General features: G+C 36.4%; 3 protein-coding genes and 1 long non-coding RNA gene across 8 annotated transcripts; 3 read left to right on the top strand and 1 right to left on the bottom strand.

Annotated features, from left to right (window-relative positions):
• The first annotated feature begins 4,089 nt into the window (after positions 1 to 4,089).
• On the top strand, positions 4,090 to 6,661 carry LOC110675955 (protein lin-7 homolog B-like). Its single transcript, XM_021842042.1, has 2 exons — positions 4,090 to 4,181; positions 6,040 to 6,661. The coding sequence occupies exons 1-2, from the start codon at positions 4,169 to 4,171 to the stop codon at positions 6,327 to 6,329; spliced, it is 303 nt and encodes a 100-aa protein (XP_021697734.1). The 5' UTR covers positions 4,090 to 4,168; the 3' UTR covers positions 6,330 to 6,661.
• Positions 6,662 to 7,611: 950 nt separating this feature from the next.
• Positions 7,612 to 9,322, top strand: LOC110675956. Of its 3 annotated transcripts, none has more exons than XR_002499950.1 (3): positions 7,612 to 8,145; positions 8,207 to 9,059; positions 9,125 to 9,322. It is a non-coding gene; the product is annotated as an uncharacterized LOC110675956 (long non-coding RNA). The 3 variants fall into 3 exon arrangements; XR_002499949.1 differs by having other exon boundaries at positions 7,612 to 8,323; positions 8,390 to 9,059; XR_002499948.1 differs by having other exon boundaries at positions 7,613 to 9,059.
• A 215-nt stretch (positions 9,323 to 9,537) lies between these two features.
• On the top strand, positions 9,538 to 19,275 carry LOC5565559 (actin-related protein 6). Of its 2 annotated transcripts, XM_021842041.1 has the most exons (4): positions 9,538 to 9,784; positions 9,855 to 10,847; positions 11,373 to 11,514; positions 19,258 to 19,275. In XM_021842041.1, exons 1-3 carry the CDS (start codon positions 9,705 to 9,707, stop codon positions 11,500 to 11,502), a joined length of 1,203 nt encoding a protein of 400 aa, XP_021697733.1. In that variant the 5' UTR covers positions 9,538 to 9,704; the 3' UTR covers positions 11,503 to 11,514; positions 19,258 to 19,275. The 2 variants fall into 2 exon arrangements, with proteins under 2 accessions (XP_021697733.1, XP_001649905.1); XM_001649855.2 differs by lacking the exon at positions 19,258 to 19,275 and having other exon boundaries at positions 9,539 to 9,784; positions 11,373 to 11,701.
• On the bottom strand, positions 11,554 to 20,031 carry LOC5565555 (protein lin-7 homolog C). Of its 2 annotated transcripts, XM_001649856.2 has the most exons (4): positions 19,933 to 20,031; positions 19,688 to 19,821; positions 19,318 to 19,584; positions 11,554 to 12,175 (listed from the first exon to the last, which is right to left on the bottom strand). In XM_001649856.2, the coding sequence occupies exons 2-4, from the start codon at positions 19,722 to 19,724 to the stop codon at positions 11,886 to 11,888; spliced, it is 594 nt and encodes a 197-aa protein (XP_001649906.1). In that variant the 5' UTR covers positions 19,725 to 19,821; positions 19,933 to 20,031; the 3' UTR covers positions 11,554 to 11,885. The 2 variants fall into 2 exon arrangements, with proteins under 2 accessions (XP_001649906.1, XP_001649907.1); XM_001649857.2 differs by having other exon boundaries at positions 19,688 to 19,956.
• Between the last annotated feature and the right edge of the window lie 3,338 nt (positions 20,032 to 23,369).

Here is a 23,369-nt window from a genome sequence, read left to right as displayed (position 1 = left end):
TGAAGTTGCTTCGACATTAAATTACAATACGCTGTATTGTATCCAATACGTTTTTATTGTACTATAATAGTTTGTTTCATTCAATAAATGGTACGTTTTCATTCCGGTAGCGTTGAAATAAACAATTTACGCTTTAAATTTTACATTAAAAAAATCTTGTGAAACAATATTGTAAAATTGAATAGAAAGTTGTGTCAAGGATTTATTGATATCGTAAAATCAGGAATTATTTTCAATACACAAATCTTCTTCGATATAAAACAAATATGAAAGGTAATAACAAAATGGATTTTTTTTTAGAACTAGGATCGAGTTATTGATTAAATTTGATTGTAGGAAATTGTAAAAAAAGAAAAGAACACGGAAATTACAATTTAATGCGGAAACCGGAAATTTTTTGGCGATAGGTTGAACTGGTGATAATATTTGTCAATTAGTATGTTTTGGGTATTTGAACTTATATGACCTAAATAAAAGTGTGATATAAATACGACAGTTGCATATTATCATGATCATGTTTCTTATAGTATTTTATAAAATATTCGAACAATTAATTATTAATGTTATAAATTTTGCAGTTAAATAAATTACGAAACAAAATAATAAGATATTATCATCAAACTAAATAAGTCCACGCAAGAACAGTTTCAAACATCAATAATATCAAAAAGTATTCAAAATAATAAAATTCCAAGAAGAAACGATTGACAAGATAAAACGAAGAGTGCAAGACTTATAATAGATGCAAATTATTGGAAATAGTTAGATTCATATATGATTATGTATGGTTTGATGAAATAATTATGTAACAAAATGTTGGGATACTCCAAAGATGTTGGGATACTCGTATAGATTTTTTTTTTGTAAAACTAAAAAAAACTTGTAAAGATATTATTAAAAAAAATGTATTAACACTTTTTTGGCAATGCTATATGACGGCACTTTATGTATTAATTATATGAAGAGTAGAGAAGAGAGCGAATGTAGTATTATAGAGTAAATTAAGAAAAAAAAGAATAACAATTCTATCATAAGGAATCAAAATATTTAACTTCGCCGCTAAAAGAAAACTTTGAATATTTTAATTCTAGAGCATTTCGTTCAGTGTAATCGTAAGTTTTGCATTCGCTTCTAGCGCAAGTGATCGAAATGAACACGAGAATGTATGCGAACAGCGAGAATAGATGCGGAGACAGAGGGGTTAAGCTGAATGGATGCAGAAGAGAAATACGTCGACTGACGGTGAGGCCATAGTAACGCGTCTGCGTCCGCGAACGCGATGCGATCAAAGGATTTCCTGTTGTTGATATTCTGCTTTGCGGGCTCGCACACGCGGACGCGTCGCTCGACGCGTTTACTATGGCAGCGCCCTGACGCTACGACGCTGGTACTGAATGGAATGGAATGAAGCGAAGTGAATGAGTAAAAGAGACAGGGGTATGCGTCGCAGTAAGACTGGTCGATGTTGTTGCGCATGCTCCTCAGTCTAATAACGATTTTCGACGCGGACGGTTTGAGTCCAGTTTGCGCAAGGTGAAAAAAAAAAATGAGAAAATATAACCGCTGGTGACGCCATGAATAAAAAAAAAATTAATGTTTTATTTTGAAAGAATACGACACCGGGGATACATTCAAGAGCAGCAAAAGCTTCGACACAAATACCACAATTTTTACTTAAAATCATGTACTATCCCAACATTAATGTTTAAGATAATAAAATAAATGTTATGCTTTTTGTATATTTTTCTCTTGATTTTACAAAATTAATTTCCAAAAATATTATTTCTGAAGTGAGTGACATCTACTCACTTTCGCAAATTCCAGATTAAACGAAGTGAGTAAGTGTTACTCTAATATTGACATTTGACAACGTTACTCAAAAGTGAGTAACGATGGTGTTGTCCATTTGTTCTCTCCCCGGCCCGCGTTAGCAGACTTGCTTTTGCTGTGCGAATAGAACAGTCAAATCGTTCAGCATGTGCGATATATTTATTAACACTGTCGAGTTTCGTTTCTCGACTGATGCCCCCCGGCCGTCGTGGCTTGAGATTGCCGAGTTTGTGAAGCAGTTACAAACTGATGTGTCCGATGTGGAAACTGTCTACAAGTTAACTGAGAATCGTAGCATTTGCATCAAGTTTAAGTCTGAATCCGCAATGTTAGAGGCTTTGCGGGTAAATTCGGAACCGAAAAATTTCCTATATGCATCCGGGAAATCAGTGAAAGTTTGCATGGTAGTTGCAGGTCGCAATATTGAATACGTTCGAGTATTCGACCTGCCACCGGAGATCTCCGATGACGACGTGTCGCTAGCGTTTCAACCATACGGAAAGGTGAATAGGATAGACAGAGAAAAGTTTCCCAGCAATCTTGGCTTGAATCATGTGTACAATGGTGTGCGGGGTGTACACATAGAAGTGGAAAAGGAAATCCCGTCTTCGATTGGAATCATGAACCGGAAGGCAAAGGTCTATTACGATGGTCTGAGGGACAAGTGCTTTGCCTGTCAGTCTCGAGGACATCGGATGAATGCCTGTCCAACGAGGAAAACTACGTACGCTGCAATCACCAAAGCAAAAGAAGCGGTAGCTGTGGAAGAGGAATTGATCGTCACCGAGGAGGACATTGTGGAAGTTATTGAAGAGGAAATACTTGAAGAGCCTTTGGAAGTCGAGAAGGAAAAAACCGGAAAGAAACAGCAGACAAACAAGCAAAAACCGGAAATCGACGATGACTACATCCATCGGACGTATGGTATTCCTAATGCCACGCAACTGGTGAATAACTTTAACGCCGTAATGGAAGAGCAGAAGAAAAAGCTAGTGGCAAGCCAGCGTCGAGCCCAGTTTGCCTCTTCAGGATCCGTCGACCGCGCCCCTCCGAAGAAAAGTTCACGCAAGGGATGATAGATAGCTAAATAAGACATTGTGGAATAATTCTTGTGTTATTCTCTAGATAATCGGCTCCGCAAAGGTTTCAGAAACCGTATGAGCCTAACAAATAAACGATTGGTAAAAAAAAAAAAAAAAAAAAAAACGATGGTGTTACTCACTTGTGAGCAGTTCCACTTTGTTCCGAAGTGAGTCGAATTCTACTCACTTTTGAGTAGATCTGAACGAGCGTGTTTGTAAACAGCTCAGCTGTCAAGCCTTGTTTTTTGTCGCGCGCCAGAATATTCTCATACACTGAACAAAAGCTCCTACCACTAATTGAATGATTTGTAATTCACATGGCTACAAATCTGCATATTACTCGTTTTGAATGATTTTTAAACAATATGATGCACCCATTGACTGCCGAACAAAAATCATCCAATTTTATGATGACTTTCAGTATACATCTGTATGACAATGTGTTGATAGTTGAACTTTAACAACACAAATGAGTAACATGCGTCTTATGAGGGATATTCATTTCTTCCATGCCCCAAATCAAAAATCATTCAATTATAGTCTAAAACTTCATTCGGATAGCAAATGATCCTTGACTTGAAATCATCCTTGTCAACCTAAACAAAAACATGGCGGCAGCAGCGGAACATAGCATTTCTTCTCGGATTTCGCAGGTAATTGCTCATTTTGATAGAAGCATTCGGAAGTATATTTACTTGTAATTTGTTAATTATTTTCAAGGTGACCAAGAACCGATAATCCTGGTTCGATCCAGGGACATTGGAGTGGATAATGTGGACACTTCCAGGATGCTTCAAACAGCTATATTAAAGGCGGCTCATTAGTGCGTGAATTGTTAATTGATTTTTATGTTGCCTATTATCATCAAAATAAATGATGACTTGTGGAAACCACCAATGGCTGATTACTTATTTTCAATTAGATTTATTTTAAATCACGAAATAGAATGCAATGGGGTTTGTTTACATGTGTGTGTGATAATCATTCAATTTTAAACATATTTTACTTCAATATGAATCATTTTTGGACTGGATGATTTTCATACGATACGATTTGTAAACAAATGATTTTGACAGCGATGAAAATCATCTTGTTTGTGTCTGAAAATAGGTATGGGGCTTAGATGAGGCAAAAATCATTCAATTGATGGCGGGAGATTTCGTTCAGTGTATTTGGAGCTACGAAATTAATAAAACACGAATAATTTATTAATCAATAAATTAATAACGTGCAGTGCTTGTGAATCGGCAGAAACAATGTCGGATGGAGGTATGTTTTAAGAATGGTTTCTTTAGTGGCGCATACCATTGATTTCTTATGGGACCCTCTACTATGGGTACTGATGCACCACTATAGGTACAAAGGAGCAAAAAAATTAAGCAAAATAATTGTTTTAAATAGTTTTACGGTAAAAATTCATGAATATTATTCAATTACTCCAATCGCAAGATAGTCGCATCGTGCATCATAGAAAAATATCACATAATCCTTATTTCAATAGTATATGACAATGTTTTAATAAAAATTTATCCAATCAGTCTCAAAAAGTGATGGGTGAAGATGTGGATTTTACATCCATCCTGAAATAACTTTAATTAATAGAAATGTGTGGTGATTTCATGATTCTTATTGCGGACACCACAATTTTGCTTCATATTCCAGACACTTTGATTCGAATTTCGAACAACTTCTGAAAAGCACATTTCAAATCGTTAAATCATATATTAAACTCACTAAGCCGTTAGAAAGACGTCAAAACTAGTTAAACATTGTAAATTTTCATGGATTGGTATAGACAATGTTTTTTTTAATATCATCTTTCAAATTCGGAACTGCTATAAAATTATAAAAAAATCAAATGATGCAGCTAGGGATTCTACAAAGAGCCTGGAATCATGACTTTTAAAAGTTTTACTTTAGTTTGTTACTTAAAATACACCTAACGTCTAGAAGGGTCACATATCTGGAAAGTTTTGAAATCTATTAGGGGCAATGAGGGCAATATGAACATACGGGGCAATATGAGTCACCCCAGTTTTGACCTCAAAAACAGTGTTTTAATGTCTAGTGTCATTATGATCTGCTAAAGGATGCCTCAAGTAGCCACCACAATAAAAACCGTAAGAATATTCGTTTGAACACTCAAGATATTTACAAAAATGTACAAGTTTGTCCTTCGTCATGAAAAGGTTATAATTTTGGCAGTGTTTAATTAAGCCTATAAGACAATTATATTTATAATTCTAGTAAATTTTACCAATCCATTGAAACTTCTGATCATAATAAACAGTTCGTGAGCGAAATTAAATTTGTTCGTAAACAAAATTATTAATAAACAATATATTATTTTCAAGATGAAAGTGCGGGGCAATATGAGCCATCTAGATTTGGGGCTGTCCATTAATTACGTAAGGGATTACGGGGGGAGGTGGGGTTTGAGATTTCTTACGGGCCATACAATTTATTTTTGATTTTCATACAACAAATCTTATCATGGGGGGAGGGGGGTTGAAAAATCCAGAAAATTTTCTTACGTAATAAGTGGACCGCCCCTTTAAGCAAAACAAACGATGTTTTGAACATAAAAATGCATTAACTAAATATACCAGATTATTTTTTTTACTGCATAGTCATCTTTATGCACCATTACAAGTTTAACACTTTGCTAGAAAATACTTTGAACCAAGTATCGCAATTTAGTACTAGTATACCATGGTCTGTTCACTATGTATTATGTATCTTTTAAAAATAAGCCGCTCGAATTAATAATTTCAAGCAAAGCTAATACAATTCCCTTTCAAATAATGTACTCTTCTCTATACTGTTTTAAATAAAAATCATTCGATTGAATGAGGTGGCTCATACTGCCCCGTAGGGTGGCTCATAATGCCCCATATGGTTGGTGACCACGTAGAAAAACATGGTTTTCCAAAAAGTTCCTAAAATAAGTTCATGTTAACATTAATTATCGACGTAACAAGGAAGATAGCATTTCACAGTACAAGTCACTTGCATTTAAACCATATTTTTTATGTTTTTCTATGCATTCCATGACGTTTTCCTTAAGCGGCCCATATTGCCCCGATCACCCCTATGCATATTAAAAATAGGACTATCATTTTCGCAGGTCTGGGATTCAACGTCATGGGCGGAAAGGAGCAAAACTCGCCCATCTATATTTCCCGCATCATTCCCGGAGGCGTTGCCGACCGCCATGGTGGATTGAAACGGGGCGATCAGCTGCTCTCGGTCAACGGCGTATCCGTTGAGGGCGAAAACCACGAGAAGGCCGTGGAGCTGCTGAAACAGGCCATTGGCTCCGTCAAGCTGGTCGTTCGCTACACACCAAAGGTGCTGGAGGAGATGGAGTTGCGCTTCGATAAGCAACGGGCTGCCAGAAGGCGCCAACAGTACTAAAAGAAGGACGTTATCGCGCACTCTAGTTGCCATACATCAATAATTATCTCTTACTCGAATTAGAAAGCGGTATTCAGCAGAAACCAAGTTCATACCAAGATTGTCGCGATTCGTCGCTTTCATTCGGAATTTCTCATATTTTCATCAATAATGGATATCGTTTTATGTTTTCCATTGAAGCTAGATTTAATCTGACGCTCGTTTTTGTTTTTTTCCATTCATGTAGAAATGATGCATTATTTACATTTTACGTTTACTTTAATCGTGTTAAACTGTCGGTTCCCACTAATGATTATCCATAAAATAAAAAGTATATGTCGCATTGATGGGTAGCGAAGCGCTTTCTAAATAATCGAAAGAAAAATACTTACCGTTTCGAGGCGTTAGTGATCGTACTTTTCGATCAAATGCTTGATCCCATGTTCATCGTACTGACTCCGGCTCATACAGGACTTCAAAAAGCTTAGCGACTGCGAGTACTCCTTTCCTCCATGCCATGCGTAGGTGATGGGACTGCAATAAAGACAAGATAAATAGAAATGTGTTTTTTTTGTATTATTTTAATAATTACATACATTTCTTACATCAAATAGAGAAAAAGTGATTTTAAAGCCTCTGTTGTAAATGTGTTAATGAGAAGATGAATCGCAGCCAAACCTCAAATTTTCAAGAGCATAAATCTGAAGAATCAAACATCCGTTTAAGGCCGCACGGGACGTCATCATAATCACCCTATCCATTTCAAGAAGCAAATCCCAAGAACCACTCCATATATCGATGCGAAAATGTATCACTATGATTCAGTATATGTAGTGCACAACCCGATAAATTTTCAGCTTCATCTGTTCACTAAAACTCGAGATTTGCTTCCACAAAGTTTTGATGATTATTGTTAGAGTGAGACGAAAGATAGGGAAAATAACACGGTCTCCCGTGTCCCCTTAAGCTGAAAACTTAATCGATTGGTCACTAGCTGGTGGTGATATATATATATATATATATATATATATATATATATATATATATATATATATATATATATATATATATATATATATATATATATATATATATATATATATATATATATATATATATATATATATATATATATATATATATATATATATATATATATATATATATATATATATATATATATATATATATATATATATATATATATATATATATATATATATATATATATATATATATATATATATATATATATATATATATATATATATATATATATATATATATATATATATGTGGTAGCTAGAGCTGGTCTATTAAATTTGAATTGAAATATTACTTGGGTTTAGTTGAGCATAAATATTTCAATTTAACGTGCATGTTTGATATTAGCGTGCATGTTTAATATTAGCGTGCCTTTTTGATATAAGCGTGCATGGTGTATATGAGCACTATATTATTAGAGTGTAACAATTGACAGTTCGAAAGCTCGAATGAGCGCGAAAACAGCTTGCACGGAGAACTTAGGAAATACTAATTAGGGTATGAAATATCACACGGATTGCATTTTTGATTTTTATGCATTACGCGGCATATGAAATATACGCCATCAACATAAAATTTATCCTTTGCAATGCATTTTTGAAAATTATTATTCTGTATGGATTTTGTCTATTTTTTGATACACTTGGGACTCGGCGATTTTTTATTTGCAGTTTTATTAGCAGGCTATCGCATGGAAGTAACAATGCGTGGCTACTAATTCGCGAGTTTTTTCGTATATTCGTCGGTGTTATGGCATAGAACGATATTTCTACAGTCCCCAAGTGTACCACAAGTAAGTCGGAAAAACTAGAACTAACAAGGAGAACGAGTAACAAAAATTGGATATATTTCAGCCAACCGGATAATGAGGAAGGAAAAGACGAAACTTCCGAGGATCGACAACATTCGTGGCAGAGATGGCAGACGAAGAACAGTAGTTCTGAAAGCGCCATTGAGGATATTATGAAAGGGTAACTTCCACAACAACATTTCCTACCATCGTAACCATAATTTGCCAATTTGGTTCACTATTTCAGCGGACTCAGCCCCTACCCTACAGCTGTGCCTATAGCGTACTCTAGGCTGACAAATGGAACCTACCGGCGATTCCAGGGGAAGGTTTGCTAACGTACCTGAGACATGAGACTGTGAAGTCAGGTGTGATTTCATCAGCCGCCGGAATGATTCCATCGTGGGTTCCGATACCACCAATGTCATTCATACTGGTGTGTTCAGGTTTCCGGAATGTCGAAGTATTTCATTGTCGTTCGGTGATAGTGGAGCGCCTCATATATTGAAATAAATGTTTTTTATATCATGTCTTTCAATTCAACTAATTTGTTTTTCATCTTCCTGCCGTTGGGCTTGAAAGTAAACAAAAGAATAGTGACAGCTTAAAAATAATGCGCAGTTATGCATTGTAATTCATAAAAATGTTTTATACTTTGAAGGCATAATGAAAAGATATTCATTCCATGGAGTGAATAGACGGAATATGGTTTTAGTATAGGTTTTAAGCATTTCAGTATTTAAATATTTAAGCGTGTGGCTTGAATCCAGACTTCAGTTTAGTGAAAATTGTTGTGGATGATGGTTGTGGAAGAAAACGGCAGTGTAATTTTCAGCCGTAGTGGAAAATCGACTGATGGCCGAATCTGCCGAAAGCTGTACAGCTCAAAATTACGGATACTACAATATATATAAACAGTAAGTTTTACCGTCGTACTTTTTATTGGACTAATTATCAATAATTGAAGAATTATTCTTTACAGTCTAACCGGGAAGGCTACTCGTTCCGTCAAACTACATCCTCCAATGTCTTTCATCAATCCCCCAGAGATTTACAATACCCGGGGATACATTCAAGAGCAGCAAAAGCTTCGACACAAATACCACAATTTTTACTTAAAATCATGTACTATCCCAACATTAATGTTTAAGATAATAAAATAAATGTTATGCTTTTTGTATATTTTTCTCTTGATTTTACAAAATTAATTTCCAAAAATATTATTTCTGAAGTGAGTGACATCTACTCACTTTCGCAAATTCCAGATTAAACGTAGTGAGTAAGTGTTACTCTAATATTGACATTTGACAACGTTACTCAAAAGTGAGTAACGATGGTGTTACTCACTTGTGAGCAGTTCCACTTTGTTCCGAAGTGAGTCGAATTCTACTCACTTTTGAGTAGATCTGAACGAGCGTGTTTGTAAACAGCTCAGCTGTCAAGCCTTGTTTTTTGTCGCGCGCAGAATATTCTCATATTTGGAGCTACGAAATTAATAAAACACGAATAATTTATTAATCAATAAATTAATAACGTGCAGTGCTTGTGAATCGGCAGAAACAATGTCGGATGGCGACGTGTTTATTTTGGACAATGGAGCATTCTACGCCAAGTTGGGAATGTCGGACTGGGACGCCCCGAAGTAAGTGGATCCCTTATACATGGCAAACACTTTCTAACAGACTTCTTGAAACGGATGATCGCTGTTTTAGGACCGTCTTGAACTGCATCACCAAAGCCAAATCCGAACGGCGCCGTCCATTCATCGGGAACCAGATTGAGGAGTGCCGGGATGTCTCCGGGCTGTTCTATATTCTGTGCTTTCAGCGAGGCTACCTGGTCAATTGGGACATTCAGAAAACGGTGTGGGATTACATGTTTAGCTCGGATTGTTGCCCGGTGAACTTTTCGGAAACGCCCTTGCTGATAACGGAACCGCTGTTCAACTTTCAATCGATTCAGGAAGCGATGCTGGAGATTCTGTACGAGGAGTACGATTGTGATGCGGTATGCAAGACGAATTCGGTCGATTTGGTGGCTTTCAATTATGTTCACGAGGAGAACCACAAAACGAGGCCTTTGTGCTGCCTGGTGGTGGACATGGGATACAGCTTCACACATGTCGTTCCTTTCGTGAAGGGAGTTAAGCAGAAGGAAGCGATCCGGCGGATTGACGTTGGTGGAAAGTTGCTTACCAATCATCTCAAAGAGATCATCTCCTACCGGCAGTTGAATGTTATGGATGAATCCTATGTGATAAATCAAGTCAAGGAAGACAGTTGCTTCGTATCGCAAGATTTCAACGAAGACATGCGAATCGCTCGCAAGAAACCGCAGGATAATTCCATTATTCGAGAGTACGTCCTGCCGGATTACACACAAATACGGCGGGGCTATTTGAGACCGTACGATCCAAAGAACAGCGCCAATGACGAACTGCAAACCCTAAGACTAAACAACGAGCGATTTGTGATACCGGAAGTGCTCTTCCACCCATCGGACATCGGAATACAGCAGATGGGAGTGGCGGAAGCGATCGTCGAAGCCATCAACACCTGTCCGGACGAAACGCGGCCGCATCTGTTAAGCAACATTGTTGTGTGCGGTGGAAGCGCCCTGTTCAGCGGGATGCAGTCCAGGCTGCTCAAGGAAGTGCGTGCCCTCGCGCCGGACGAGTTCGAGGTGAACGTTACCGTGCCCAAAGAGTAAGTCGAAGGATTTTTTATTTAAATTCTTTTGTTAATATAATTTCAAAACATTACATTTATTTTTTTATATCAAAGTGTTCTGTGTTAAGCAACACTATCGACCTAATTAGGTAAAACTAAATTAAGCTATATTTTAGAGGGCTGGTAGCAAGTCTCTTTGTAGAGACTTGGCTATATTTCATGGCAAGCTTTTCAGGTGAAGATGAATCGAAGCCTATCTTCAAATTTACAAGAGCACAAATCTCGAGAACCGAACACCTGTTTGAGCTGAAAATTTTATCGATTTGTCACCACCAGCTAGTGACTAATCGATTAAGTTTTCAGCTTAAACGGATGTTTGATTCTTCAGATTTATGCTCTTGAAAATTTGAGGTTTGGCTGCGATTCATCTTCTCATTAACACATCTCGATTTACAACAGAGGCTTTAAAATCACTTTTTCTCTATTTGATGTAAGAAATGTATGTAATTATTAAAATAATACAAAAAAAAAACATTTCTATTTATCTTGTCTTTATTGCAGTCCCATCACCTACGCATGGCATGGAGGAAAGGAGTACTCGCAGTCGCTAAGCTTTTTGAAGTCCTGTATGAGCCGGAGTCAGTACGATGAACATGGGATCAAGCATTTGATCGAAAAGTACGATCACTAACGCCTCGAAACGGTAAGTATTTTTCTTTCGATTATTTAGAAAGCGCTTCGCTACCCATCAATGCGACATATACTTTTTATTTTATGGATAATCATTAGTGGGAACCGACAGTTTAACACGATTAAAGTAAACGTAAAATGTAAATAATGCATCATTTCTACATGAATGGAAAAAAACAAAAACGAGCGTCAGATTAAATCTAGCTTCAATGGAAAACATAAAACGATATCCATTATTGATGAAAATATGAGAAATTCCGAATGAAAGCGACGAATCGCGACAATCTTGGTATGAACTTGGTTTCTGCTGAATACCGCTTTCTAATTCGAGTAAGAGATAATTATTGATGTATGGCAACTAGAGTGCGCGATAACGTCCTTCTTTTAGTACTGTTGGCGCCTTCTGGCAGCCCGTTGCTTATCGAAGCGCAACTCCATCTCCTCCAGCACCTTTGGTGTGTAGCGAACGACCAGCTTGACGGAGCCAATGGCCTGTTTCAGCAGCTCCACGGCCTTCTCGTGGTTTTCGCCCTCAACGGATACGCCGTTGACCGAGAGCAGCTGATCGCCCCGTTTCAATCCACCATGGCGGTCGGCAACGCCTCCGGGAATGATGCGGGAAATATAGATGGGCGAGTTTTGCTCCTTTCCGCCCATGACGTTGAATCCCAGACCTGCGAAAATGATAGTCCTATTTTTAATATGCATAGGGGTGATCGGGGCAATATGGGCCGCTTAAGGAAAACGTCATGGAATGCATAGAAAAACATAAAAAAATATGGTTTAAATGCAAGTGACTTGTACTGTGAAATGCTATCTTCCTTGTTACGTCGATAATTAATGTTAACATGAACTTATTTTAGGAACTTTTTGGAAAACCATGTTTTTCTACGTGGTCACCAACCATATGGGGCATTATGAGCCACCCTACGGGGCAGTATGAGCCACCTCATTCAATCGAATGATTTTTATTTAAAACAGTATAGAGAAGAGTACATTATTTGAAAGGGAATTGTATTAGCTTTGCTTGAAATTATTAATTCGAGCGGCTTATTTTTAAAAGATACATAATACATAGTGAACAGACCATGGTATACTAGTACTAAATTGCGATACTTGGTTCAAAGTATTTTCTAGCAAAGTGTTAAACTTGTAATGGTGCATAAAGATGACTATGCAGTAAAAAAATAATCTGGTATATTTAGTTAATGCATTTTTATGTTCAAAACATCGTTTGTTTTGCTTAAAGGGGCGGTCCACTTATTACGTAAGACAATTTTCTGGATTTTTCAACCCCCCTCCCCCCATGATAAGATTTGTTGTATGAAAATCAAAAATAAATTGTATGGCCCGTAAGAAATCTCAAACCCCACCTCCCCCCGTAATCCCTTACGTAATTAATGGACAGCCCCAAATCTAGATGGCTCATATTGCCCCGCACTTTCATCTTGAAAATAATATATTGTTTATTAATAATTTTGTTTACGAACAAATTTAATTTCGCTCACGAACTGTTTATTATGATCAGAAGTTTCAATGGATTGGTAAAATTTACTAGAATTATAAATATAATTGTCTTATAGGCTTAATTAAACACTGCCAAAATTATAACCTTTTCATGACGAAGGACAAACTTGTACATTTTTGTAAATATCTTGAGTGTTCAAACGAATATTCTTACAGTTTTTATTGTGGTGGCTACTTGAGGCATCCTTTAGCAGATCATAATGACACTAGACATTAAAACACTGTTTTTGAGGTCAAAACTGGGGTGACTCATATTGCTCCGTATGTTCATATTGCCCTCATTGCCCCTAATAGATTTCAAAACTTTCCAGATATGTGACCCTTCTAGACGTTAGGTGTATTTTAAGTAACAAACTAAAGTAAAACTTTTAAAAGTCATGATTTCAGTCTCTTTGTAGAATCCCTAGCTGCATCATTTGATTTTTTTATAATTTTATAGCAGTTCCGAATTTGAAAGATGATATTAAAAAAAAACATTGTCTATACCAATCCATGAAAATTTACAATGTTTAACTAGTTTTGACGTCTTTCTAACGGCTTAGTGAGTTTAATATATGATTTAACGATTTGAAATGTGCTTTTCAGAAGTTGTTCGAAATTCGAATCAAAGTGTCTGGAATATGAAGCAAAATTGTGGTGTCCGCAATAAGAATCATGAAATCACCACACATTTCTATTAATTAAAGTTATTTCAGGATGGATGTAAAATCCACATCTTCACCCATCACTTTTTGAGACTGATTGGATAAATTTTTATTAAAACATTGTCATATACTATTGAAATAAGGATTATGTGATATTTTTCTATGATGCACGATGCGACTATCTTGCGATTGGAGTAATTGAATAATATTCATGAATTTTTACCGTAAAACTATTTAAAACAATTATTTTGCTTAATTTTTTTGCTCCTTTGTACCTATAGTGGTGCATCAGTACCCATAGTAGAGGGTCCCATAAGAAATCAATGGTATGCGCCACTAAAGAAACCATTCTTAAAACATACCTCCACTAAATGATCAGTGTTCCTATTATTGGTGCAAGGCTTTTTGCAGGGAAATTTAAAATTAGTCGTGCTTTTTATACATTTGAGTGATGCAAGTATTTGAGATTTATCGAATGATACATTAAAATCATATATTTTATGGTTTTATCACCGTGTTTTAGCAGTTTTCCCTTAGGTGCACCACTAATGGCACACTTGCCCTAATAGAGCAAAATCTAGAATGCTGTGAAAAGTGTACTGTGATCTGTCAAACTTGGGTGCAGTACTAGAAGTAGTACCGACTACTATGTCTCTATTCGTCTCTGGTTCCATATAATTTGAAGTGAAACATAATAGTCTCAAATAACACAGTATCGCTTAAACGTCAAAAATAGTGAACTCATGAGTGAACTTGTGCATCGGCCCATTCTTAAGGTTCCATCTTGCCCCGCCCTACCCTACCGTTTTGTTTTAAATTTCGAACATGACTCAAATTCCGAAAACTCGACTGCTGGTATTATAATGAAATTTTAAATTTCTTCATAGGAAGATCAATTCATTTACAATTTATATGCTCCAGTGTAACAAGTATAGAAAATAAAAGTTTTACCTTTAAAAATCTTTCGATTTCTTGTACACATGGTTTAAGCAAACAAAAACATCCCAGTAGGCATAACTAAGTTTGCTGGTAATTCAAAAATAAACATCCTCAAGAACTCCTACATAAATTTCTTAAGGAATTCCTTGGGAATTTTCTCAAAAAATATGTTTTTTGCTTAAACTTGGAGGTTTTTCTTTTTAAGTGACATGCCTTCAGTAGAACAAACACATTTTTGTTTTTGAAAACTTTCGAAAAAGAAGCTGCACCTTAATACATATTGATCTAAGGCAGTGATGCTCAGGCTCATATTTCAATCGCCTGTATTTCTGATCAAAGATAGTTATTCGAATAGACCAGTATGCAATTCATAATAACTTTAGGGGTAGTAAAGCCTTCTGAAGAAAAAATGTGAGAAGTTTGTCACATAAAGGAGATCTACACAACACATGCGGCCCGCGGGCCGCACTTTGGCCACCACAGATCTAAGGACTTTCTTGAGCAACTTCAGGAATATTTTTGCAGGATACTGGGGACAACCTTAAAAAAAAAATCTTGGTTGATTTTTTATGGTATTCAAAACGAAAATTTTGGAGAAGTTCCTTAAAAAATTCGCGAACGATACACTGTACGCATTTCTACAGAGGGGGCGGACCTGGTGTAGTGGTTAGAACACTCGCCTCTTACGCCGAGGACCTGGGATCGAATCCCATCCCCGACATAGTCACTTATGACGTAAAAAGATATAGTGACGACTTCCTTCGGAAGGGAAGTAAAGCCGTTGGTCACGAGATGAACTAGCCCAGGGCTAAAAATCTCGTTAATAAAGTCAAATCAATCAATCATTTCTGCAGAAATTTCGTGCAGCTGTTTCAATCTATTTCTTATGAAATACCTGGAAGGAATCATGCAAAATTGCCAGTTACATTTACTGCATAGATTGAGTACGTAGTCCACAAACAATTCCATTTCCATAAAATCGACCAAAAATTAAAATTTAAAAGCTATTTTTGAGCGATGAAAAAGGATACTGACTGTTGAACCAAGGGTTCTGTGAGAACTATGCTCAGGATTATGAAATCTTGCCCAGGGGTTTTAAACAATTTGTCCCGAAATTTTATGGGAATGACGTCCAACATATTATAAAAAACTCCCTACATAGGATTCCACTTGGCCCTGAAAGTCCTGCCCAGAATTCTATTTTGGATTTCGAGAGAATTTTGCTAAATTAAATGAGAAGCATGCACTGGATTCTGTGGAAATTGTGCATAGTATTTTGTCAGAATTTTGCCAAAAGGATTTTGGCTGAATTTCGCGAAAGATTTATTTTGTAATCTTATGCAAGAAACTGTGAAATTGCTTTCTATGTGAATCCTTCTCAGAATTCTATCAGAGTTTAGGATTATGTGAATGCCTTTCCCATTATTCTGTAACAATCATAAGCAGGGATTGAATCCTGAGAAAATTGAGAGAATCTCTCACGTATCGCTCTCTGTAACTATCATAACATGCTGCACATTATGAGATACTGTTTATCGTATACTGCTACAACTTTGATCAGATTGGGGGGATAGTAGTACATGATAAAACCCCTCTAAACATGCTCCAAGCCTGGGGGACACTATTGCTATTGGAAGTTCGTGGATTGTTTATCGTGCCATTAAAGAAAAACACCTATCCCCAACGGTAAACAAGCGAGAAAAGTGGATTTTATCATCGCTCTCTCATTGGGGCTCTCGCTCGCTGCTTCCATTTATCAGACTTGTTACACCTTGCGATACAATGACGATCGTGAACCGCAACAGATGGGATGTTTGTCTTTGCTTGCTTTGATCGTGCTTCATACTCAAATGAGAGCGAATTCTGCAACGCCTGATCATAAGACATATTCTGTGTTTATTCTATCTAAGATACTTCTGTAAATTCTGTAAGAATCCTGCCAAATACTCATGCGAATCGTGCCGAAGGTTTTCATGAAATTCATATCAATGATTCTGTGAGAATTTTGTGCATGATTTTCTGACAAGTCTTCCAAACATTTTAGATAATCCTTTCCAGAGTTTTGCTTGAATCCTTCCCAGAACTGTGTGAAATAAACGCACAGGGTTTTGTGAGATTTCTTACCATAATTCAATGAAATTTCTCTGACCAATGTAACTTACTTCTTTTGTAAAAGCTCGATGGAAATCCAATTGGTTTTATCAAGTAGGGTCCGTGTACCCTTAGTGAACAGTTCCCTATAGTCGCACTAGTTTTGCTATACATCGTTGCAAAATATTTTTTTAAATGAAGGTCGGGAGCTATTTATCTAATTACCAGCTGTACCAGCTGGATTTCTATCAAAAAATATCGAAATTAATAGTTTCGTGTGACATCCAAATTTTCTTACACCTATAGTAGATATATAGTACCTATAGTAGCACTACTAAGAGAAACTATTTTTTATTAAACACAAAATAAAGGAAGAATTAGGATTTTTTTTAAATCAGTCAAAAACTTTTAATCCACTCTTCAAATGAAAAATCTGTGTTGTTTTTTTCATAAGGGCTTATCCGTATTCATCGATTCTCTTCATAGTTGTTCTATTTACGTTTCTCTTTGCGACTGATTCTCTTTTCCTAACATATTTTTGTGCTGTAGGATGAGGAATCACTATACACTCGATTCTGTTTTTGCACGGATTTTTTTAAAATGGCCGTGCAAAAAAAGTTTCCATATATTTTTTCCACCGAAACCTTATCTTTGCACGAAACGTCGAAAAATGGTGTTACAATTTTGGCACGGTTAATGAAATTTTGAACTAAAAACTTTTTTGCACGGTACGCATCCCCCGTGCAAAAACAGAATCGGGTGTATATTGCTCCATTCCCAAGAAATGTTACAGATTTATCTAATTTAGCAAAGTTATTAGCGAAAGAGAGGATCGCTGAATGGGGCCTTCCTTAGTCGAGTGGTTAGAGTCCGTGGCTACAAAGCAAAGCCATGTTGAAGGTGTTTGGGTTCGATTACTGGTCAGTCCAGAATTCCCTCCCCTTGGTTATGCGACCTTGCCGCGATGGGAGGGCGTAATCCATTAGCCCATATGATGGAAACCAAAGGCGTAACCTGTAGTGGTGGTATCACATTTTGGCACTTTTTGCTTAAAGCCGCGTCATAATTCATATGGCATAGACGCAATAATATCTCGGATGTGATCCAACGGACAATCTGCGTCATTGATAGAATTGATGCCCATTTCAAATAATTAATCTATTCGAAGTGGACATTAATACTATTGGTGACGTTCAGTTTGCCTTTTGCTAACCAGAATGATCCGTAGCCACTCTTACTATTAGCTAGCTAGATACATCGTTATCATATACGACGTAGGGAATACTTAGGAACTCTTAGGAAAATGACTAGTAGATTCACTGAGTAGAAATAAGTGGCGACAATCTTATTTTAATATGGTTTTTACATTGCCATAACAAGAAATACCTCTTTTGTAACAGCGGTATAAATAATCTAATTCCAGCTTCATTTTCGCAAAATTTACAAGTAGAAAGTAGGCGTTGTGAAGCATTGCATTTGCCACCGAAAAGTGAAAAAGGAGACTGTAATAGAAGCCTAAGGTAACTTTACTCTTCAATATTCACTATAAAAATGACTATGGAAAGTAAGACGCTGAGATCGATCATTAGGGTACACTTGCTAGTTTCGAAAAATTGTTGAACAGACAAGGAAAGCGACTTTTTTCTTTAAGGATATATGAACGTAATGACCAATAAACACTTTTAACAACAAAAAATAAAATTAACTAGAACTACTACTAAACAGCCTAATTTTGTTAAAACTTGACGACAATTGACATTTAAGACTCTAATCTTACGTAAAAGACAGGAGTAATCAGAATAGCACTTGAATGACAAATTATTCAAAACCATTTCGACTAGACAGTATTAGTAATGACACTACTACACAACTATTTCAAACAAATTCTGATGGAGCTGCTGATTTTCACAATGCTTCCTTTTCTCAGAAGCAAGGGAATATGGGCACTTTTCAAAAACTACCACGTCACAATACTAATAAAAAAACAGTGTTCATGTGGGCGCCATTGCCTAGTCCGTCTGAGTATTGGTCCTGGTAGAGGGGAAACTTGGCAAAAGCCAGACCGAGGGTTCAGCCTTGACAAGTTAAGCTGTCAGGCAGCTCCAACTGAATACCATACAAAAAAAAAAAAAATTAATACATAGTGTAATTTCAACCAAATTATATCTAAAATGAAAGTTGAAATTCTTTTTTGCATGCTTGGTAAATTGGATCACAAAAACGTTTGATAAATCACTCTGAAAAAACGAGTGTTGTGAGTTTTTTTTAGTCATAACGGTACTGAAATTTTAAAGATGAAACGAATTAAATCTGGAATCTTCAAGAGCACAAATTTAAGGAATTAAACAACACTCTGCGTTGAAAGTTCGATTCATGGCAAGCAAGTTACCAAATGTTTGCATTTCCACCAAGAACGGATATTTAATTCTCCATTTGTGCCTTTGAAAGTTCAAACTATAGCTTTCATATTGCCCATTATTCACACACTTATCAAATGAATTGAACTTGACCATGTACTAATTCCAACTCTCCCCATTATTTCACGTAACTTTCAGACACATCATACGTCGCGACACCATTAGGCACATTATCGATTTTTTTTCCCCGATACGCACCCTCATCTGTTTTGGGCAGCTCCACGACCCTCGGATGGGCATGTCCCTCGCTGGCAGCGAACGCCGCGATGGTGGCTTTGGCAGTGGCAGATGCTCGCACATCGAGCGATCCCTGTATGTCGACGGTTTCGTAGACATGTTCGTACACTTCCCGAACGGCATTCAGGAAGTCGCTCTGCAAGACCTTCTGGAGGGCGGCCAGTTTGGTGGCAGGGACCTCCCCACTCATCTGCAGCTTCTCCAGAAGCTCAATCGAACGCTTAACATCTAAAAGTGTCCAACAGAGAGGGAAATCGTCATTAGAGAGCTGACCATTATTACAGATATGTAGGTGATATTTTTAGCCTCAGCTCGAGTAACATGACCTTACCTTTGGCCAGTGTTAATGGCTCGCAAACGTTGGCCATTTTATCGGATTGCTTTACGAATCAATCGATTTTCGTAAAAGAATGATTTGCAGCACTGCTAGTGCTGCTCGTTTACCCGATTTCAATCACGGTACTCCTGTGAATCAATTGAAAACTCTGATGAGTTTGAAGCCACACTTTCATGAACTAGTTTACGTCCTAAAATGGTAAAAATCAAATTGTTTTTGCGAGGAATGTTATTTCTCACCTAACACTTCGCTCGCCTTTATAATGATACGGGAGAATGCGGGGTGTAGTGGACATCTACAAGTTGGTTGGGACAGCTTATGCTATGAAGTGCTCTTTCATTTATGATTTACATTAGACGTTGCTTGAACTTATACATTGTTCTATTTTCTACACTTTGTTCATGGGGAGTTTTCTTAAAACTATAGAGCTCAAAATTTGGGTTTAGATTTGCTTTACGTAGAAGTGCATACTTTATTTCACAAGATTCAAAAGCGCCAAGCATAGAATAGCCGTTTACCTATGGTCTTTAATCGAGTCCACTATTTAATGTTATAATCTGCTTCTTTAAACTTCGATTATCGCCTAAGAATTGTTCAGAAGCTTGCATTGAAAATCTTGTCTACGGTATTTATAATATTCATAGATGAAACGAGATATACGAAATATACTGTTTGAGTCATGTTCTCGTAGTGTCCATAACACCCTGCAGTTCCCCAATACATATGTTACGAACCAATGCAAAGAGACAACCCACCCCACACTCATACAATAAAAACACATCTTCTTCGGTGTAATGTCAGATATGACATCGCATAATATTATGCGCATACCGTGAGTTTAGAACGAAGATGTGCGCTCTTCCACAGACAAACATACCAACATAGTCAGTTTTTACTTGTTGGACTGCGATATATTTCGTGGTAGGAAAAACTAAATTCATTAAATAAAATCACTCATGGTGACAATATGCCAATTTTCCGATTTTCATACAAAATTGTAATCTTTGAAGCAATAACGGTTTGACTGAAGTGATATTTAATTGCAAATTTTCATTATTTTTAAAAGTTAAAGGACATTTTCATGGCACCGTCAGCAAAGTTGTTGATTTAAACGAGGTGAACAAGTTACCTATATTGAAATCAATCGTTTACAAATTTCACTAAAAGAATTGCTCAAGTACAGTGCATGGGTTGGTTTTAGCGGGTCGTCCTTGGTGCGTCATTATCTTCTCAGGGGATCTGTTTGCAGATTTCCCCTTGTAAAAAAAAACAAAATACGGAATATCGAAAAAGTTGCAAATTTATTGCCCAATGCCTTGTACTTAAACCAGGCCTGCCCAACCTTTTTGGCTTCGTTTTGACATAAATGGTTGCTGCGTTCGCAATAGTAGTCCGATCTGAGAGATTTATACTTCAAATGTAAGCTTGGCATTATATCTGATACCGTGCACGTACCATATTTGATGCGGTTAAGAAAATTCTAAATTCAAACATTTGTCAAATCGTCAAAATTTGACCGATTTTGTTGAAATTTGAACCTATGCTAGCTCAACTATTATAGAATTAAGGAAAAATCAGGAAAATAATATCAAACGTTTTTTTCTTCATGTTTGATTGACTTTTTGTGGAGCACATTAGGTTCCTTAATTGACGCATCAATTCTTCAATGTGCCTTATTTGGCGCACTAAAAAATAATTGCTAAAGTTTAAAATATACAAGAGTTTCAGTATTCAATAGTTCAATTAATTGAAAAAAAAAGCGCTTTAGAGTGGACATAAAAGTTAGAACCTTTGGAATAATGTTTTGAATGACGTCTCCGGTAGAATTTTTACTATGCGTTTAGTTAAAGTGTAGAAAATAAAACCAACGATTGAGTTCAATCCATAGTCAAGCATTATTGTTTAGTTTAATGTATTTTCGTCGTGATATCAAACAAGGGAAAAGTTTGAAAAGTACGTTGCGCTGGAACGGGGAAGGTAGTTGCTAAAATAAGTACAAATTGGTAAAAAACTAAAACGAAAACAACCGGTTCCAAAAATGGCCGTTTGAGAATCTTCGTTACATATAACACGTGAACTACGCCTACATGTCCCATGTTCTATGTAATCCTTATGGACCGCGGGACAAATATGCGTAGAACCAACGGCAGTATGGGCCTCGAAATAGATCGAGAACCATATATGGGGTCATACATTAAGTACGTCATGTTATTAGGGGGAAGGAGGTGTTCTGCAAGATGTAACGAATCATACAAGTTTTTTTTAATCCATATAAAAAGTGTGACGTGGGCGGATGGGCGGGGTTGTTGTAGAAAATGGTATGTTTTTGTGACACGTATCTCATGGACACCCCCTATTGTATAAATTGTACGAAACAAACCGTTGAACCTACACCTCACCTCCTGACGCATTTAATGAAGCTTCCCTAAAACATTAGGGGACATCCATAAACCACGATAAATTGTACAATTTTCAACCCCTCTCAACCTTGGGCACATTTATTTTATGAAACGTGCGAATATTTTGTATGAATCGTTGCGTTTCCCTGAACCTCCTCCTCTTCCTAAAAACGTGACGTAATCTATGGATGACCCATTACATGTGATTACATAAAGCAATGGGTTGTTCTGCAGACGGATTTTTTACTGCAAGCTCCAAAAATATTTCCTTTCCTATTTTCGATTCAACAAAACATGCTGAACAAAATAGCAAATAATTAGGAACATTGTGTGCCTAACTTGACGCACAAGATTTTCATACAAAAATATGTCTTAAACCTTGAAAATAGAAAAAGGTCGACGCCAATTTATGAATAAAAGAATATTATCAACTGTTGTTGATGATTTCTGTAAAACAGCACAATATTTTCATGAAAATTGATTAACAATATTTAGCACATTCACTAAGGAATGAAAAAAATGACGCACTTGTCGGATGCATTTTCAAATAATTTTTATTTTTTGTCTATTATTAATCAAATATAAACTTTTTTTGGTTGAGATAAAAAAATAACATTTAAATGAAGATTAAGGAATAAATTTTCGAGTGCTAGTATGAACTAGAAGTAATTTATAATAAAATTAATTAGAAAATGCGTCAAGTTTGGACCCGCGTCAAGTAGGGTAATTCGCTAATTGTTGAACGCTACCCAAATGTTGAACGATCTGTACAAACCATGTTAAAACAGTAAATTGAACCATTTTCAAACAGTTTAATAAATTATACAGATTATTTTCAAAGTTAGCTGTACTATTGGACGCAATAAATTTAATTAGCACATCAATTTCTGAAACGGAATATTTATTGAAAATTTTTATCGGTAGGTGTAACGAAAATTTCAATTCTCTTAAAAAAATAACTTAAGCTGGGGCTGCTATGAAATAAGCTGTGTGGTAAAACATACTACGTATATTTGATTAAGCACCTATTCACGATATCAGTAAAAGTCTACTTTAGTGTTTTTCTAAACATTCGTACAATTTACTCGTATCTATTAATTACATAAAATCATTTTCAATTGCACTTTCGTTTCACGTACATTTTCCATTTGTTGAACACTAGCATAACATAAAAGACTTGGTTTCATCAACAGTATTGCCAGATTTTTTTATTTTCGTACCAAACACCTATATTGAAATGGAATATTGCATTACACAATATAGTATTGTTTTTTGTT

This window comes from Aedes aegypti, chromosome 2, assembly GCF_002204515.2.
Source record: "Aedes aegypti strain LVP_AGWG chromosome 2, AaegL5.0 Primary Assembly, whole genome shotgun sequence".
Taxonomy (NCBI): domain Eukaryota; kingdom Metazoa; phylum Arthropoda; class Insecta; order Diptera; family Culicidae; genus Aedes; species Aedes aegypti.
This window is presented reverse-complemented; position numbering and strand designations above follow the sequence as displayed.

Bases quoted from the DNA above. Each gene is read 5' to 3' on its own strand.
- LOC5565559 (XM_021842041.1), top strand. From the start codon at position 9,705: ATGTCGGATGGCGACGTGTTTATTTTGGACAATGGAGCATTCTACGCC. The intron at 9,785-9,854 runs GTAAGTGGATCC...TCGCTGTTTTAG, and splicing joins TCGGACTGGGACGCCCCGAA to GACCGTCTTGAACTGCATCA. The intron at 10,848-11,372 runs GTAAGTCGAAGG...TCTTTATTGCAG, and splicing joins AACGTTACCGTGCCCAAAGA to TCCCATCACCTACGCATGGC.
- LOC5565555 (XM_001649856.2), bottom strand. From the start codon at position 19,724: ATGGCCAACGTTTGCGAGCCATTAACACTGGCCAAAG. The intron at 19,585-19,687 runs GTAAGGTCATGT...GGACACTTTTAG, and splicing joins GCCATTAACACTGGCCAAAG to ATGTTAAGCGTTCGATTGAG. The intron at 12,176-19,317 runs GTGCGTATCGGG...TCATTTTCGCAG, and splicing joins GCTGCCCAAAACAGATGAGG to GTCTGGGATTCAACGTCATG.